Below are 15951 nucleotides of genomic sequence, written 5' to 3'. Positions count from 1 at the left end.
TACTAGGCGCCGACCTCCTCCTGGTAGCCACTATGGACAACTACTAGGATGTCAAGTCTTTTTTGGGCCGTTGTCTCTGCCCTCAGACCCATCCATATTGACACAAATAATACCCCCATCTAAAAATGCAGAAGTCAGACTTCCCCGGTGGCGCAGTGGTTGAGAGTCCGCCTGCTGATGCAGGGGACACGAGTTCGTGCCGCGGTCCGGGAAGATCCCACATGCCACGGGGCCGCTGAGCCTGCGCGTCCAGAGCCTGTGCTCCGCAATGGGAGAGGCCACAACAACAGTGAGAGGCCCACATACCGCAAAAAAAATAATAAATAATAAAAATAAAAATGCAGAAACCACTGGCAACATGGAAGACAGTGAGTAGGTTGGTCGTTCAGCTTTCCTTTGACACCTGTGAATAAACAGTGGGGTAGGGGGTAAGGTGGTGAGGCCTTGAGAGTGGAAACCTAAGAGCAGGATCACAGCAGCTGCAGACTATTCTGCCTTTACTCTGTGCTCTGATTCCAATACCCAAGACAAAGAACTTGGGACACGCATCTGTAACTCATCTAAACAAACCAGCGTAAATGAATCGTCTGCTGCGGCCTATCTGTGATGGCCCAGGCACAGTCCTGTTCTAGTAACTTAAGACAGAGCAGGTTACTGCCCCAAGTTTTTTCACTTGTTAAAAAAGGAAAGACCCTCTCCTCACAAAAGAGGACCTTTTAAGACTTTCACTTGTTTGAAATCCAGATATTAAGAAAAATGTTTTTTTTTCAGTTTTCATAAAGGTCTATTTCATTATTGGTGGGTAGTGCATTTAACAGTTAAATACATTTAGATAATGTAGAGGTGACTGCACGACTGCAGCATTGGTAACTAGATAACCAATTCAACTAGAAACCAGCTAACAAGTAACTGCCTAAATATTTAAGACACAGCTCTTTAGATCATCCTTTGGTTTGATCACCTTCCTGGGTGGAGGCGGGGGAAGCCTGCTGGTGACACTGGAAATATATTAAGGCCATGTCTTCTGATATCCATTCCCAGAGGTTTCTTTCAGCTGGATTAAAGCCTCCAGCTCCAGGGCAAGCCCAAGGTTGTGGCCCCCAGCATTAATGCTCTTCCCATCTACCAGAGCAGACAGTTAAGTTTCACACCAGGCCTCAGAGTCTGAGTGTAGCCCATTCCAACTGAACTGGAGTTGTTGACTTTTGCAGAAATGGAGGCAGTGAGATCCAAACGATATTTGGCTGCAATGCCAAAGCGAGTGCAGTTGGTTCCTGATGTCCAAGCAAGGTTTAATGAAGTGTCAAGATCTTCACATACTTTTTGATAAACTGATCCTCCAAATTCCATCCCATCATTGACCTTAGTGTGCAGCTGGAAGTCCCCAGTCCTGTAGCCCACTGCAAGGTTATTCCTTGTCAGCTTTGACTTGGCACTATCAAAGGTCATCTGGTACCCAGCAAGCCAGCCCTCATAACCAAAGACTGCTGAACCGTGGATTGCAGGTCCAGCAAAGTCAACACCACAACCAAGGTTTATACACTCCCTCTTGTAAGAAGACTTGATTTTACCACGTTTCTTCCTGTGTTTGGTGAAAAGGTGGTATCAAATGTCAGTTTCAAACCTTGACAAATGTGGTCTTCAAGAGCGATTTCAGAGTATTATCAGTGTTGCACTTTTCTGTGAAAGTCAGACCACACTCACACCATTTATATTTGGTCTCCAAGGTCCCGGTAACTTTACCAGCGTCTGCATTAGATGAACCAGATGTTGAGAATTCCACTCCACTGCATGACTTTGTTTTCACATCCAGTTTCACCAACCCAAAACCAAATCCTTGGTTGAAAATATCTCTGGCAGCTTTGCCAAGGTCAGCATATGATGGAGGAATACACATTGGCCGCGGGCAGTTCTGTCCGTAGGTCGCTATGGCGAGGCCAAGGGGAGAGGTGATCCGGTGGTCTCCTGGGGGGGGAGGGGGAGGCACAGCTGCCACCCCGCTAGCAGCTGAGGCTGCTCGGCTCGCTCGGGGTCCGGCTGCAGCTCTAAAGTGGTTTCTATCATTGTTAACGTCGAAAAGGAGAGGCTGCATCTGATTAAGTTTTAAAAAAGCATCAAGACTCCCTCTTCTGGCCTTAGGGCTATACCAACAGAAATTCTCACCACTACTCACACCAGGAAGAATGTAAGTGCCTACAGCCACTATAAATTTGCAACTAACATTCTGTGAAACCAATTATGATTTTTCTAATTTCAAGGGAAAACCCAAGATGTACTGCACACACACCATACTCACACAGAGGACAGCTTTACAAGGAAACTAAGGGGTTCATCAAGGAACAGAGGAGGACGTTTTAGTGGAAACATCCTAGCCACGTTTGCTTTCTGTTATATTTAGGTTATGTTCTTTGATACCCAACAGTGAAAAATTTAACAGCACTGGTAGAAACTCAAGTGAAAAAACCTCAACTGAATACGCAAGCTCAGCATTATAAACAAAACACTTTGACTGTAACCACAAATCAACACTAAAACAAATTCTCTAAGTATTTTATTTATCATTGAAGAAAAAACACAGCAGCAAGTTCTGTGTTGGCTTCAATAAGACCAAATAGTTAATCTTTAACATAGCTACTACACTCCAGAATTGAAGTCAACACAGTCATTACTACAAATTACCTGGTGAAAGAATCTATCCCGAAGAGAAAGGAAATTAGGAAAAACAATTTAAACAATTCCTCCAAACCACACATTTATAAATATTGTCATATTTAAAATGCTTGAAAGGCATGAATTCTCCATAAATGGAAAAGCGGTTTGCTATTGGCAACAGAAAAAAACTCAGCAACAGTTTACCAAATGCTTTAAAATGTAAAAGCTGTATGTATCTGTTCTGGATTCACACTTTAGCAGTATTCTTGTCATTACAATAATGACTGCAAATTGGTTTATACTCACCTTCTCTCAAGTAAAATCTACCGAAAATTCCTTTGTATCCGGTGTGTGTAATGCTTACTGCACTTACAGTAAACCTAAAAACTTTCTAAATTTAGTAAATAGTAAATACCTCAAAATACCTAGAGGTACGTCTCAACCGCTAGTGGTGTGAGAATTGTTTCAGCTCTCTGCTTTAGCGTCTTCAAATACATTTTCTATAACAGAATCTTACTTCATTCCAAATTAATATCAGGTATTTCAACATCAAAGAAAAAAGATCAGTTCTATACCAAGATACGGGTGTTACTGAATACCTGAAGAATTCCCATTTTAAATTTATTTTTTAGTTTTTCTTTTTTGTAAACAAATGATTGATGAAACAATGCAACACCTCAAATTCCAAAAAATGGCATGGTTTTCCAACCTTCTGTGGATACGGTGCATGATCAACCTATTACATAGGGTTAATACAAGTTCATGCTTTTTGTGTTATGGTGAGACATTAAAGAGTCCAATTTAGATTGGTTGAAGCACAAGTATAATAATTCCTTGAATGTGATCAAACCTATGTGAAGACATGAGTCTGAGTCCATTATCTTGAGATTTAACGTCGTACTGTGGTCCATCCATCTTCATCAGTCTCATTTTTAGTGCGACGAAGAGATTCCCTATCTTTCTCAGCTCTCCATGAGGTCTTCTCTTTTTCACCCTCTCTGTCTCGGTCTCGATCTCTTTCTCGATCTCTTGAAAGAGCTGCAGGAGGAACACGACGAGGGGCATCCCGCTCTTCTGCCCGGTCATCTTTCCTGTCATCAGCACGTCTCCAAGAACTTACTTTTAATTTAAAAAAAAGGAGAGAGAATAAATTTGTACTGTATGCTATTAGCTCAGACTAAACAGAACTGAAGCAAAAGGAATGCCTCAAATTACTTGGAAATCCTGTACTGAAGATAGTGATAGAGAATCATTTAAAAAAACAAAACAAAACAATAAAAGCTAAATAAATACACTTTAATCATTTTGATACAATTTCTGAAAAACCTTCAAAACAATATACAGACTTAGAAATATAAGTTGCAAGCAAGAAGAAATCACCGGCCTGGGAAGTGTCCTAATTTTTTTTTTAATTTAGGATAAGGTGACAAAAATCTGGCTGAATAAAAATTTTTTAAAGGATTTTTGGCTCCTGTTGAAGAAGATTTAACAGCAAATAAATGAAACAATATATTTCATTACGGCTATCAAAGAAGAAATACCCTTACAATCTGGTTTGTAACAAACCAAATAGTAAAAGCTTGTGAGGCAACTACGTAAGTGCTACGGTCATTTTAAACAAAGCATTTTTTACTAAAGCTTCCATTGTTACAATTCCAGAGGAAGAATGTTTTACACTTTGTGCTTATCTACCAGGACCTTACTTCTTTCCTTCTTTACATAAAATAAACTCTTTTTGTAAAATCAATATAGGTATTGCTTACTACACCATTGAATTAGTCTACTACTATACTTTAAATTTAAAGATGAGCTAAACTTCACAAAGCAACCGGTGAGTAAGTTTGTGAGAACCTTGAACTCTAAATGAAATAAAAGATCTACGTGTCCATCTTGTTTTTGGTGTTCATACAAATTTAAGACATAGCAAAACCCCAAATTCCCTCATATATTATGGCTCTCCAGGGTTCAGCGGTCATACAGAAAGAACATCTCTACCTTCCTCACGCTCTGGTCTGAGAGGAGGTCCTCTTCGGTCTCTGTCATCTCGCCTCTCTCTCAGATCACGGCGCTCATCCCTCTCCCGACGGCGGTCATCCCGCTCCCTGTCGTCACGACGACTTGCATCTCTCCAGCTTGAAGATTCCTCAGCTGGTCCTCTTCTCCAGCCAGCTTCATCCCTGTAGCCATTCAAAATGACACGTTAAGTTCTGTCATTAGACTCTACAGGTTAATTTTAAGTGAATATATCACATCCAAGTTAGCAAATAGTAACAGGAATAGTTTAAACTCGTGACTTGACCTCCAACTGATGCCTCAGGCATGGAGGTCAAATGAGAACACCTGGCTCTGCACTGTCCAACACAGTAGTCATTACTCACTCCAAATGCTCAACAGTCAAACGTGACTGCTGGTTACCAGACAAACATTACATATACAGGACATTTTCATCCTTGCAGGAAACTGTACTGAACTGTACTACTGTACTGGTCTAGATTAGTACAAAGCCACTTTGACCAGAGGAAGTAAGCTAGAATTCTTACTACTAATAAAAGTAAAGAGGCTTTTAATAATTTAAAGGCAATAAACTGACCTCAACCACAAGGGAAAAGCAACTGGCAGTGAAGAACCTCGATTGGTTCCACTGCCATAGAGCTACACAGCCCACAGCCAGCCACACAGCTCCAGCCTCCATGTCCTCACTCTGTAGAGAGGGAACTGGTTCAATTAAGATGACCTCTAATTTTTTTTAAATCTACACTATGATTCTACTAGATAAATTGGGGGAAGTGAAGGGGATGAGCACCATTTTTCAAAAATAGTTGGGAATGCATAAGAGAGCATTAAAAGCATCCTAACTGTAATGACACTTTTTTTTTAATTAGAATATCAAACCTTGGCCGTCTGAAGCGGTCCTCTCGATCCCCATCTCTCTCTCTGTCTCTTTCTCTCTCCGGATCCCTGTCGTTCTCATCACGATCTTGATTATCTCGGTCTCTCTCTTTTTCCCTATCCCATTCACGGTCTTCTGATGGTCTCGATTCTCGAGGTGGACCCCAACTCTCTTCTCTGGCTTTTTCTTTCTCTCTCCATCCACCTACGTTTTTAAAAAAAGAAAAAAAATTTCCACTCAAGAAACAGACTGGCAGCCATAAATCTTGACGTTAACCCATCACCATTACAGATGCTAATGAAGACGCTCTGCCTCATTTTTAAAACACCAACTCAATTCATTTACCTCATTTCATGGAACCACCAACTCCTATTTATGACTACCTATTATTGTTTTTCTAACATATAACATATAGGAACTTTTATAGCCTGGGTTAAATGTTCCATATGCAGAGATTTCAGGGATAAAAATCTGTTCTGACGGTAAAGACAAGTCATTTAAGCAGAAAACTCAAAGGGTAAGGGGTAGGATCTAGACCTCTGAGAGGCAGAACCCCAACTACTAGTTCATTTATACCTTGCAACATTTTCAAAACCTTTCTAACTAAAGACTCTTTCCTTTCACATTCATGCCCCTCACCATTTACCACTCATAAAAAGTCCTGAAATAAGGATAAATCCTTTGGCCCTGCTCAATATCTCACACTTAGCCATGGGATGTCCAAATCCAGAAACAATATATACATGTACACACACATACACACGCATGCACAAAAAGAAACCAAAGGAAGCAGAGATTTCAATGAAAATGTATCACAGCTGCAAGGCTAATAATTATTATTGTCACTAACATTTATATTACTGTGTGCCACAGAACTAGTCTAACGCCTCTGCCTGTATTAGCTCATTCAATCCTACCCATAGTGCTGAGCTAAGCAGATTATTCCATACTTGCTAATTTGCTACTTGCTAAAATCTATAATCCCAAAATTAATACTCTAGCACTTTTACAAGTCACTCGCAGACACATACAGAGTGGCGAAATATTTGAGTCGCCTGACGGGCCTGTTCTCAGCTGAGGACAAACAAGACAATGCTGTTTTCTTGCTGCAGCTCTCCTACTTTAAACAAGTAGCCTTTTGGTGATCTAGTTAGTACCACATTTTTGTGCTTTCTGTTGGTGATTTCAGTTTTTAAGTGCACTACCAGCCCTACGCCCCAGCAGTCCCAAGCACAAGAAGGCAATGGATATGCCTTAGGGAAAAAGTAAATGTGTTAGATAAGCTTCTTTCAGGAATGAGTTACAGTGCTGTTGGCCATAAGTTCAACGCTAATGAATCAATAACATACATTAAATAAAGTGTCTTTAAACAGAAAAATAAAACAAGGTTATGTGCTGACTGCTTGAAAAACTGACCAGAGGGCTCACAGAAACCTAACCTGGTACTTCCCTTAAGAGCAATGGTTCAGTATTCACTGACTTTATATTACATTAACTATCACGAATTAATGAGAATCTACTATACTATTATCCCCATTTTACACAAGGCACAGAAAAGTTAGGTGGCTTTCTCAAAGTCACAAAGCTTCACAGTGGAATGAAGTGAGAAGAAGCACAAGTATGCCACAGAAACCACTAAGGATAAAGGGCAGGAAGCTGCTCAAATCTGCATTTAGAACAAATTACAATGGTTACTGAAAAGATGGAAGAAAAAGGATGAAAGAGCAAAGAACTCCCATCTTATACAATTAGATGGACAGTGGTGCCCCTGAAGTGTGTATGTGTGTGTGTATTGGAGAAGGCGGGGGTTCAGTTTTGATGGGTTGAGTTGGAAGTGTCAGTAACACTTACAGGTGCAATATAAAGTTGGAAACACAGGTCTGAAGGTAAGGGGAGAAGTCATCTGGAGAAGACAGTAGCAGAAGTCACAGACCTGTATACATTACTCAAGAATAATAAAAAGTATGAAAGGATGAGCAGGCCTAAGACTGACAAAGTAAAGAAATGGGCTCCTCTCATGAACATAATCCCATGGTTGGCAAGAGTACAGATAAATGTTTAGTTAAGTATATTTTGTTTTTCATTATTTATATGAGGAGGCTAGTCCAGGACAGAACCTGAAGAACACCGATACTTAGGGACGGGTACAGAAGGAAGGGCCCTCAAAGAAGCAGTCAACAAGGAAGAAGGAAAACAAAGTGCATGTATCACTAAAGCAGTAAAGCAGGTGAAGCTAGTTGTTTTGGTGTGAAAGATCTCAGAGGCAAGCTTTTGACATAAAAGTCACTGCAGAAATATTCAAGGAAAGATAAAAGACCAGTTTATCTAAAAATCGTAGTAACATGGCCCAACCTCTGTCATAAGCCTGTTAAAATTTCACTTTTTGCATTTGAAAAGAACGCTTCTTACTTAACAATCAAACTGTAATTTGTCACCTGAGATCTGATCTCCTTGTTTGAAATAACTTGCTATCCTCTACAGAACAGTGGAGATTAGCTGGTGTAGAATTTCACGTTGTATTTGCAAACAAATCAAGCAGATTACATCTATAAAGCATCCAATTTGGTTTCTTGAATACCAGAATTTTACCTGGTTTGACAAATGGTCTCCAGGGACCAGGTCTTGAGTCATCACCCCTTCTGGGAATCCGATCGTCATCAGCCCGTCTTGAGATCCTATCATCATCTGTGTTTCTCCAAGGCCCCCTGTCATCATCTGCACCGCGCCTGGAAAATCTGTCATCATCTGCACCGCGCCTGGAAAATCTGTCATCGTCGGTATTCCGCCAAGGTCCTCGATCATCATCCAGCCCACGCCTGGGACCCCGGTCATCATCCACGCCCCGCCTGGGACGGTCGTCATCAGCGTTCCGCCAGGATGACCTCTCCTCATCCGCACCTCCTCGGCGCAGCCCCCGGTCCTCATCCAGCCCACGCCTAGGTCCTCTGTCCTCATCAGCTGTTCGCCAGCTGCCTCTGTCCTCATCCAGTCCTCGTCTAGGTGGTCTGTCATCATCCGCCTGACGCCAGCTAGCCCTGTCTTCATCGCCAATTCGTCTGGGAGGCCTGTCGTCATCTGCATTACGCCAAAAAGGCCGGTCATCGTCTGCCCCTCGGCGAGAGAACCGATCTTCATCAGGACCACGTCTTGGGCCTCTGTCGTCATCCATGCCACGCCGGGGAACCCGATCATCATCTGGTCTAAGAGAGGACTCTCTCTCTTCTTCATCCCCCAAACGCTTTGGTCGATCTTCATCTCTTCTTTGAGGCCTCTCTTCATCCCGCCCTTCTCCACGTCTCCACTCCCTACAGAGTAACAACCCAAACATCTTTAAGAGTAAATTTTCTTAAAAGCAGGTGATCTTTTTGGGAGTGATGTTACTCACTTCTAAAAATCACTTCAGTCTAAATTCATTAATCCTACTCCTAAAAGAGTATGTTCCACTAAAAAACAACATGAATCCAAAATCTTACATCAACAATTAATTAAACCAATAAGCAGACAAGTGCCTTTAAAAGGTTATCTGCAAAAAAAAAAAAAAAAAGGTTATCTGCACTTTATGAGGAATACCTTAGCAATTTCTAAATCTATTACTACAAGCTTTCAAAACGATGAGAAAAATGTTATGGAACTGTTCATTCTTACTCTAACCTCAATACTATTAGTTTAGGGAATTAAAAAGAAAAAAAAAACTGAAGCACATATTTCCCAAGATATTTATAAGTCAGTAATTACAGCAGCACTGAAGCAAACATTTCAGTAACAGACATGTGTACAATTCTTCATGACTCCCTTTTCCCCACCCCTACAAAATAAACCAAATGAGAAAAACACTGATAAGATATTAACAGGATCTATGATTTGTTGGTACTATTTTCCTTAACTCTACTTACTTCTCTGGTGGGCCTCTTCTCCACTCAGAATCTACTTCAGGTACTTTTCTCCATGTGCCTTCTGCATCTCTATCACCCCAACGAGGGTCCTACATTGAGCAAAGGTAATGAGAGGCACTACATTAGCAACACTACTGATCAACATATAAACTGAACAGGAATCTCAAAGAGCCAGTAACAAGAGGACAAAGAGATGAAAAGAATAAGTGAAACTTTAAAAGAGATGGACTTTGAAAGGCCAGAAGAAAAGGAGAAAAAATTTCCCTAAGTTAAGGAAATTCTATCTGCTCTAAGTAAATTGAATCCTGACTGACAGGGCACACATGCCAAAACGGGTGAATAACAGACCATATGCTCAGAGCTTCCAAGGAATAAAGCAGAGTATCTACAAAAGTAACACGACCAAGACTATTATCAAGAACCCTCCTCCCATTATGTACTAGGACCCTGAGCACAGGTCTCTATAAACTTCTGGAGGAGGATGACGTTGAACTGGCCGAACCAATGAACCATTATTCAACTGAGAGAGAAAAACAAAACCTCTTTTGAGACATACACAAAAATACTTGATAAAATATACACTCTACAAAACAACTTATCTGCAAAGGGGAAAAGGTGATAAACAGTGTAAACATATTTTAAACTAAATCATGTTGCCAACAAGGTTGTAAAACTGTTAAATGATTTCTAAATAGAGAGATTAGCATTGTTTTAATGCACTGGAGGCAATAAAACTTAAGGTGTGCTCAAAATTTTGTTCTGTTCTGAAGAGAGGGAAGAGTTCTCAAAATTTACACACTGCAGTTTAGACTTTGAAAAGAACAGATGGTAATCACTAAAAGAATAGAGAAAAGCACAACAAATGAGCTGAGAAAACTTCTGAAGTTTGGCTTAAAGAAAGGAAGGGGTGAGTGGCAGGGACATGGAAGCAAATAAAAACACCAAACCAAATGTCAGGAATAAAGCCGCATATACTAGTTACCATGTTAAACATTAAGAGATAACTAAAGACTCTCCAACTGAAAGGGAAGAGGGGGGCCCACAAACAGAAACAACAAAAAAAAGGACGAACACAGAATTTCAAAAACTAATGAAAAGAAAAGAATTAGAGACCCATAACCACGGGTGATTTACCTCATCTACTTCAGAAGATGAAGCAAATTAACAGGATGTAGCAAATCAAACACTGTAACTCTGATTTCACACATACAGCACTTAGTGCCCAACAGAAAAAGAATACTCATAGGAATTAGCAACAAGAGTAACAAAACTAAAAATTTATCTATATATTATAAAACAAATTGAAGGCTACAAAGATAACTAGTAGCAGGTCCTCCAGTAAAGTTAAGCATTTGATACAAGTGTGGCACACATACCTCCAGCTACTCACCTCTAACCTTAAAAAATAAGCAGTATTTTATTTAAAGGGCAGCATGGACACATCCCAGGAAAAACAAAGAGCATGCAGGCAGATGTCACAGACACGATAAAGCATAAAACTAGCTCAGAATAGCTAAAGTACAGGTGACTAAGAAGAATATGGTGATAGATGAAGCTAATGAAAAAAGCAATAAACATAAAAGGCCCTGACAGCTAAGGAATGTTTTTTACCTTTGGCTCTAAGCAATGAGTACCACTCAAAGGAAGGTTTGAAACCAAGAGCAGGGGTAACAATCATATATGCATTATGAAAAACCAAGCAGGCCACTGTATAGAGGAAGATGTGAAGCTGGGGAAGATTACGATCAGGGAAAATAGTTAAGACGAGTAAGTAATACAGGCAAAAGAAACAATCTGAATTAAGGCAGGAGCACAGGGACAGCATGGAGAGGGAGGGGTTCAAAACACTGTGGTTAAGTAGGTACAATGTCACCACCAGAAGAGGGGATTAAAGAGATACCCCCTTCACACAAGATAAAGTGAGAAACACAGGTCAGTTTTGGACATGAATGCGTATTAAAAATAAACATTTAGACCAGCATTTGAATCACCTGGTACTCTTGCTAAAATGCAGACTCTGAATCAGAAGATTTGGCATTGGGCCTGAGATTCTGCATTTCTACCAAGCTCCTAAAGGGATGTTGAATACTGCTGGTCCCCCAGATCCATCTTTGAGTACCCTCACATCATCCTCCTAATTCACAGTAACTCCTTTCAAGGAACCAAAACAGTCCCTCTTCCATACGACTGTGTTACTTTTTGTCAAATACTTAGTTTCATGGGATTAGTTCTTACTGAATTAAGTATTCTAAACTGAAGCCTATTATAAAATCCAAACTTTGCTAAGACAACTCTAATCCCCTCCCCACTGCCCCTAGGAACCTTCTGTCTTTGGGAAGACAAAGCAATACCAGACTTAAAAAGAAACGTGAATAATGTGATTTAAAACACCAAGCCCAGACACTGACATGTGCATTGACCAAACGCATCATGCAAGAGACCTGGCTGATAAACACACATCACATAAAAACAGAGTGATGTCTATACTTACCTTTCTAGAAAGTGAATCATCACCAAGTCTTCTCTCCTCCTCTCTACGACGTTCCCTTTCTTCAATTTCCAACTCCCTTTGGCGTTTTTTCCTTTCAACCTCTTCTAATTTCTTTACCCGCTCCTGATATTCTCGAAGCTCCTCCTCACGTTTCGCCCGTTCAGCACGCTCTCTCTCTTCCCGCTCTGTACAACGTATCAGGTTATAAAGTGTGCCTCCTACCTGCACGCTTCCCCCAGTGCTAGGTCTACTTCTCTGGTATTAAAGAGGCAGCATAATGTAGAAGGAAATTCTTTTTAAGAATTTTAAAAGAGTTTACAATCAGTTAAACTTGAATATCAGAAATATTCAAGAACACAAGTATTATGCCGCTCAACACAACTAAAGGAGCAGCCCTCCCCCAACTCCTGAGCATCTGGGATGCCAGATAAAGGATCATCTGAGAGACTTCATCTGGCATGTGTTGCTCAATAAATGTTAACACTATATAGACTACAGTGATAAAAAATAAAAAGGCAGAATTTTCAAAAGAACACCAAAAATGTGGAAATAAGCTGGCAGAGGACCTAACACCCTCACAGATAACAAACTGCAGAAAACTACAAGCTGGGTTGTCAGAACCTGAAAACTAGTTAGCTGCAGTTAAGAAGCCAATCATTGGGCTTCCCTGGTGGCGCAGTGGTTGGGAGTCTGCCTGCCGATCCAGGGGACACGGGTTCGTGCCCCGGTCCAGGAGGATCCCACATGCCGCAGAGCAGCTGGGCCCGTGAGCCATGGCCGCTGAGCCTGCGCATCCGGAGCCTGTGCTCCGCAACGGGAGAGGCCACAACAGTGAGAGGCCCGCGTACCGCAAAAAAACAAAAAAAGGAAAAAAAAGAAAAGAAGCCAATCATCTTGGTTCCACATTCCTCTATTTTCTAAGTAAGACTGTACAAACTGGAACTATCACCACCCTTCCCATGTACCTCCAGTCTGTCTATATAGTTTTACCTTTCAGCATTTTTTCTTCTGCCCTCCTCTGCTCCTCCTCTTCCTTTTCTCTATAATAGGTTATTCTTCGTTCTTCTTTACGTTGTCTTTTACGTTCTTCCAAACGATTATGCCTTTCTTCTGCTAATCGCTCTTCAAACTGTTTAAGTTTTTCCTGTAATTGAATGGTTACCAAAAAATAAAAAACAATCAAATTTTCAAGGGCTACAGACTGGCAGTAAGTTTTAAGTTTACAAAATCATTGCAAGTTTCGTGGAACCACAGAAAGCAACCATTAAGTATAAAAACCAAATTTCCAAATGACTGAAGTTCTCACATGTCGAATTTTTTAAATTTTTAACTGACAATATTACCTATACCCAGTGGGTTTATTTTTATACAATAAATCAAATGATTAAGTCAGAAACTAAGAGCAGACACTTTGATCTAGTTTTTTCCTTTCTGAATCAAAGAATAAACAGAAGCCTGTATCAAGAGCAAATTTTATGCAGTCTACTTTCACCTTCAGAACAATTTGTTCATAGTGATGGTTACTTGGCCTATAAAATAATTTCAAGATACCTCTATTAAAATATTATTTGAATGACGATTATAAATGTTAGCTCAAGACAGAATGTACCACCAAGGTTAAAGAAGAATCCTTAAGGTAAAACCCAAAAGCTCATGAATAGATGTTTCCCTGAAACCAGTAAGTTCACCTCATAAACAGACTGTCGTGCTGCCTTGAGCCGCATTACAAATAAATCTCTGTCTTCAAGCATCCGTGACATTCGGTTCTTATGTTCAAGAGCCTTTTCCCGTTCTAACTGCATTGTAGTAATCTGCAAATATATGATACAAAGTTAAATGTCAAAGTATTCATTATCTGCTTACTAACTTATCCCCAATTCCTGACAAATATTCTTGAAGAATTACAGGAAGTTCCTTTGCCCCTTCCATTCTGCCATAAAAATGGAAGGGTAACACATCCCTAGGAAGACAATCAGGGACAGAAGATGGATAAAGACAACTTGGAGCATCTGTAAGAAACAGTTTTAACCCCATGGTACCACAACATTTATAGAGGAAAAACAGAAATGTATATAGTAAAACAAAATAACAAATACCTCATGGTATAATAGGCACTATGGCTTTATTATTTAACGCATTTTCTTCCTTAAAAACAACTGGAGGGCTTCCCTGGTGGCGCAGTGGTTAAGAGTCCGCCTGCCGATGCAGGGGACACGGGTTCGTGCCCCGGTCCGGGAAGATCCCACATGTCCGGGAAGATCCCACATGCCGCGGAGCAGCTAGGCCCGTGGGCCATGCCGCTGAGCCTGCGCATCCGGAGCCTGTGCTCCGCAACAGGAGAGGCCACAGCAGTGAGAGGCCCGCGTACCGCCAAAAAAAAAAACAAAAACAAAAACTGGAGGTTAAGGCACGATGAATTACTCATATAGGAAAGGCTTTTCCTTTGTGCTCCAAGTGAAACAATAAAAGGTTTCAGGGCACATGGAGCAAATCCTCTTAAGCATTTTAGCTGGTCTGTAACACTTTTCTCTTTCTAATTTCACACATTTTAAGAATTACCACACAAATTACAACTTCTAAAAAAACTGGAAAAACTGGCAACACTAGGCCCAGAACGACAACAATCCAATGGAACCAAGAAGGAGGGGCAGCCTCCATAGCTGTGTGTTGTCTCCTGCCTATGGTTATTTTTTTAACCGGAATGAGGTCACTCGTTTTTACTACAAATGTGGCCGCTACAAGCATTTGCAAATGTTGCTTTTGTATCATTAGGTAAATACATACAATACAGACTAACAAAACTATAGAAGGAGCTGTTTAGTCACCAAAAAACAGACTGTATGACTCCATCTATAAGAAATATCCAGAACAGGCAAGTCTAGAGACAGAAAGGAGATTAGTGGCTGCTGAGGGAGTGGAGAGAAAATGGAGTGACTGCTAAGGTATGAAGTTTCTTTTGGGGTATGTTCTAAAATTAGGTTGCACAATTCTGTAAATACACTAAAACCATCAACTGCACGCTTTAAATTGGTGAAATACATGGCATGTGAATTGTATTATGCGGCATGTGAATTATATGGCATGTGAATTGCTGGGTTTTTTTAAATAAATTTTTCAGCTATCCTTTGTATTTTACAAGTTCCATTTTTTAATCTCTATTCTGAAAATCTGTTTGTCTACCAATCTGTTAGCATGCAGCCATTAAAGCACCGTATCTGGCAAAAGAATACAAAAATCAATTTGAAACCCTGTTCCCATTACTGGCAGAGGACTTCATTATAGCTTACAGTCTGAAAATATAATTAAATGAAAACCTTACTCTTTCTTCTTCTTGTTGTTCCCACAGATCCATGTCTTTAATTCTCTGTTCTTCATAAGCACTCTTTATCAAAGGGATTTCTTCCAAACGTTTAGCTCTTTCAAAGTAGTCAATCTGAATGTCATGAAAACAAGTGTTGTTTAAAAAAAAAAAAAATTCTTTTAAACTTGGCATGTTAAAGTTCACCAGTTCTTTCATTTACCTTTTTTTCTTGATTCTTTAAGCGTTCCTGAAGTTCTTTCTTTTCTTTCTCCAGTTGTTCAACCTGCTTAGCCATGATGAAATCGGGATCCAATTCTTCAAGGTCCTGGAAAGTAATACAAACGCACCATAATTAATAAGAGTATAACAGAAGTGCATAGCAGTCAATATGGAGCACCATTTCTTTCTAGAAACATATGCTAAATTACTTTCTTTATAATGGGCAAATGTTTGCAATGGGTAAATTCAGGCAATATAAAAATGTTTTAAAATAGCCTTATTTCCACTTGATTGTAGGGAAAAACAATGTAATCTTAACATCTATTTCTTATTCCTCCATTCTACCGTATCCAAACTCCATTTCAACAGTGGCTAAAAACTGTAGCATCACTAAAAACAAATGCTTACTTCAGAGATTAATGAACTAGCTGTATCAAAATGAGTGAAATAACCAAATAACCCAAAATAAACCAATAAATGGTAAAGAACTGTGCTTCTGGGCTTC

General features: G+C 40.1%; 1 protein-coding gene and 1 pseudogene across 3 annotated transcripts in view; both read right to left on the bottom strand.

The window, feature by feature from the left end:
• Window positions 1-1009: 1009 nt before the first annotated feature.
• LOC309971415 (non-selective voltage-gated ion channel VDAC2-like) lies at window positions 1010-2490 on the bottom strand (annotated as a pseudogene). The gene has a single exon. The product of its transcript is annotated as a non-selective voltage-gated ion channel VDAC2-like (transcript).
• A 44-nt stretch (window positions 2491-2534) lies between these two features.
• The window catches only part of EIF3A (eukaryotic translation initiation factor 3 subunit A), a 33522-nt gene continuing 20105 nt past the window's right edge, over window positions 2535-15951 (bottom strand). The window contains exons 13-23 of one of the 2 annotated variants that reach the window (XM_082854558.1): window positions 15448-15552; window positions 15246-15359; window positions 13615-13737; window positions 12917-13070; window positions 11927-12111; window positions 9436-9524; window positions 8299-8847; window positions 8132-8268; window positions 5545-5746; window positions 4648-4829; window positions 2535-3771 (exon numbers count right to left, since the gene is read on the bottom strand). In XM_082854558.1, coding sequence (XP_082710684.1) covers window positions 3542-3771; window positions 4648-4829; window positions 5545-5746; window positions 8132-8268; window positions 8299-8847; window positions 9436-9524; window positions 11927-12111; window positions 12917-13070; window positions 13615-13737; window positions 15246-15359; window positions 15448-15552 — 2070 coding nt within the window. In that variant the 3' untranslated portion in view covers window positions 2535-3541. Of the gene's footprint in view, window positions 3772-4647; window positions 4830-5544; window positions 5747-8131; window positions 8848-9435; window positions 9525-11926; window positions 12112-12916; window positions 13071-13614; window positions 13738-15245; window positions 15360-15447; window positions 15553-15951 lie in introns of both variants that reach the window. The other variant, XM_082854557.1, reaches the window with a different exon arrangement.

The sequence above is a fragment of the Leucopleurus acutus genome, assembly GCF_964270905.1.
Source record: "Leucopleurus acutus genome assembly, chromosome: 14".
Lineage (NCBI taxonomy): Eukaryota > Metazoa > Chordata > Mammalia > Artiodactyla > Delphinidae > Leucopleurus > Leucopleurus acutus.
This window is presented reverse-complemented; position numbering and strand designations above follow the sequence as displayed.